Source organism: Mandrillus leucophaeus, unplaced genomic scaffold (assembly GCF_000951045.1).
Source record: "Mandrillus leucophaeus isolate KB7577 unplaced genomic scaffold, Mleu.le_1.0 Scaffold244, whole genome shotgun sequence".
NCBI lineage: Eukaryota > Metazoa > Chordata > Mammalia > Primates > Cercopithecidae > Mandrillus > Mandrillus leucophaeus.
In genome coordinates, this window is record NW_012102521.1 from 1,053,783 (window position 1) to 1,055,186 (window position 1,404).

Genomic DNA, 1,404 nt, shown 5'->3' on the forward strand with positions numbered 1-1,404 from the left:
GCCTCCCAAAGTGCTGGGATTACAGGCTTGAGCCACCGCGCCCGGCCTTTTTTTATTTATTTTTATTTTTTTTTAATTATAGATAGATAGATAGATTTTTTTTTTTTTCTTTTTGAGACAGTCTGGCTCTATCACCCAGGCTGGAGTGCAGTGGCACGGTCTTGGCTCACTGCAACCTCTGCTTCCCAGGTTCAAGCGATTCTCATGCCTGTCTCTCGAGTAGCTGGGACTACAGGTGCCCGTCACATGCCCAGCTAATTTTTTTTTTTTTTTTAGTAGAGACGGAGTTTCACCATATTAGCCAGGCTGGTCTCGATCTCCTGACCTCATGATCCACACGCCTCAGCCTCCCAAAGTGCTGGGATTACAGGCGTGAGCCACTGCGCCCGGCTTGCACTACCTTTATAACTTAAAAATTAGAACTGTCTCCATTTGGAGAGAAAATAGCCCTTTTTACCAGATGAACTACACAGAAAGATACAACGCTAAAGAAAACTTTTCTGAATTTTCTGCCTCCAGTGTATATCATAACAGTCTTTTCTGCTTTTTCAGTCAAATGGGTTGGTGTTGGCAAGTCAAGAGAGTCAATGATCCAGCTGTTTTAGTCACAGACTGAGCTGATCCCAACAGACCTGGCAGCGAAACAGCAGCAATCACGTTCCTCGGCAGCCACAACCGACACCAAAGCAGGAAAGCTGTTTTCTGTATTTTTCTATTTCTGTTCAACCTGTTGGTTTCTACAATGATTTTAAACATTGGAAAGCCAGCCTTGTGTATATTTTTAAAAATTCTGCTATTTAAAATGAGCCAAAGTGCTCAAAGCAGAGACCTTCTATGACACATTAGTGTCACATGGTTGCGTGTCCAGCTGAAGCAGTGTCATAATAAACATCTCCAATGGCCACTGAATGGGAGCAGTCATTACATGTTTGATTTGACTTTGTCTTTATTGCTTTTAAACACTGAAAGACAACAATTCACTGTGACAGGAGTCTGGACGATGCAGCTTCCTAAGAGCTGCCCATGTTTTTTGGGTCACAAAGCCAAGCCTTGTGTTTACTCAGAAAATTAAATAGAACAAGCCCATATAAGAGACCAAGTGAATTAAATATGTTTTTTTTGTTTATTTGTTTTGTTTTGTTTTGAGATGCAGTCTTGCTCTGTCGCCCAGGCTGGAGTGCAGTGGCGCAATCTCAGCTCACCACAACCTCTGCCTCCCAGGTTCGAACGATTATCCTCCCTCAGCCTCCCGAGTAGCTGGGATTATAGGCGCCCGCCACCACGCCCAGCTAATTTTTGTATTTTTAATAGGGACGGGGTTTCACCATGTTAGCCAGGCTGGTCTCGAACGCCTGACCTCATGATCCGCCCGCCTCAGCCTCCCAAAGTGCTGGGATTACAGGC

The 1,404-nt window shown here is 44.4% G+C and overlaps 1 protein-coding gene across 1 annotated transcript in view; it reads left to right on the top strand.

Moving 5' to 3' along the window:
• The window catches only part of ADSSL1 (adenylosuccinate synthase like 1), a 21,122-nt gene extending 20,213 nt beyond the window's left edge, over positions 1–909 (top strand). Inside the window, exon 14 of the mRNA XM_011982889.1 lies at positions 553–909. Coding sequence (XP_011838279.1) covers positions 553–605 — 53 coding nt within the window. The 3' untranslated portion in view covers positions 606–909. The remainder of the gene's footprint in view (positions 1–552) is intronic.
• Positions 910–1,404: the final 495 nt, after the last annotated feature.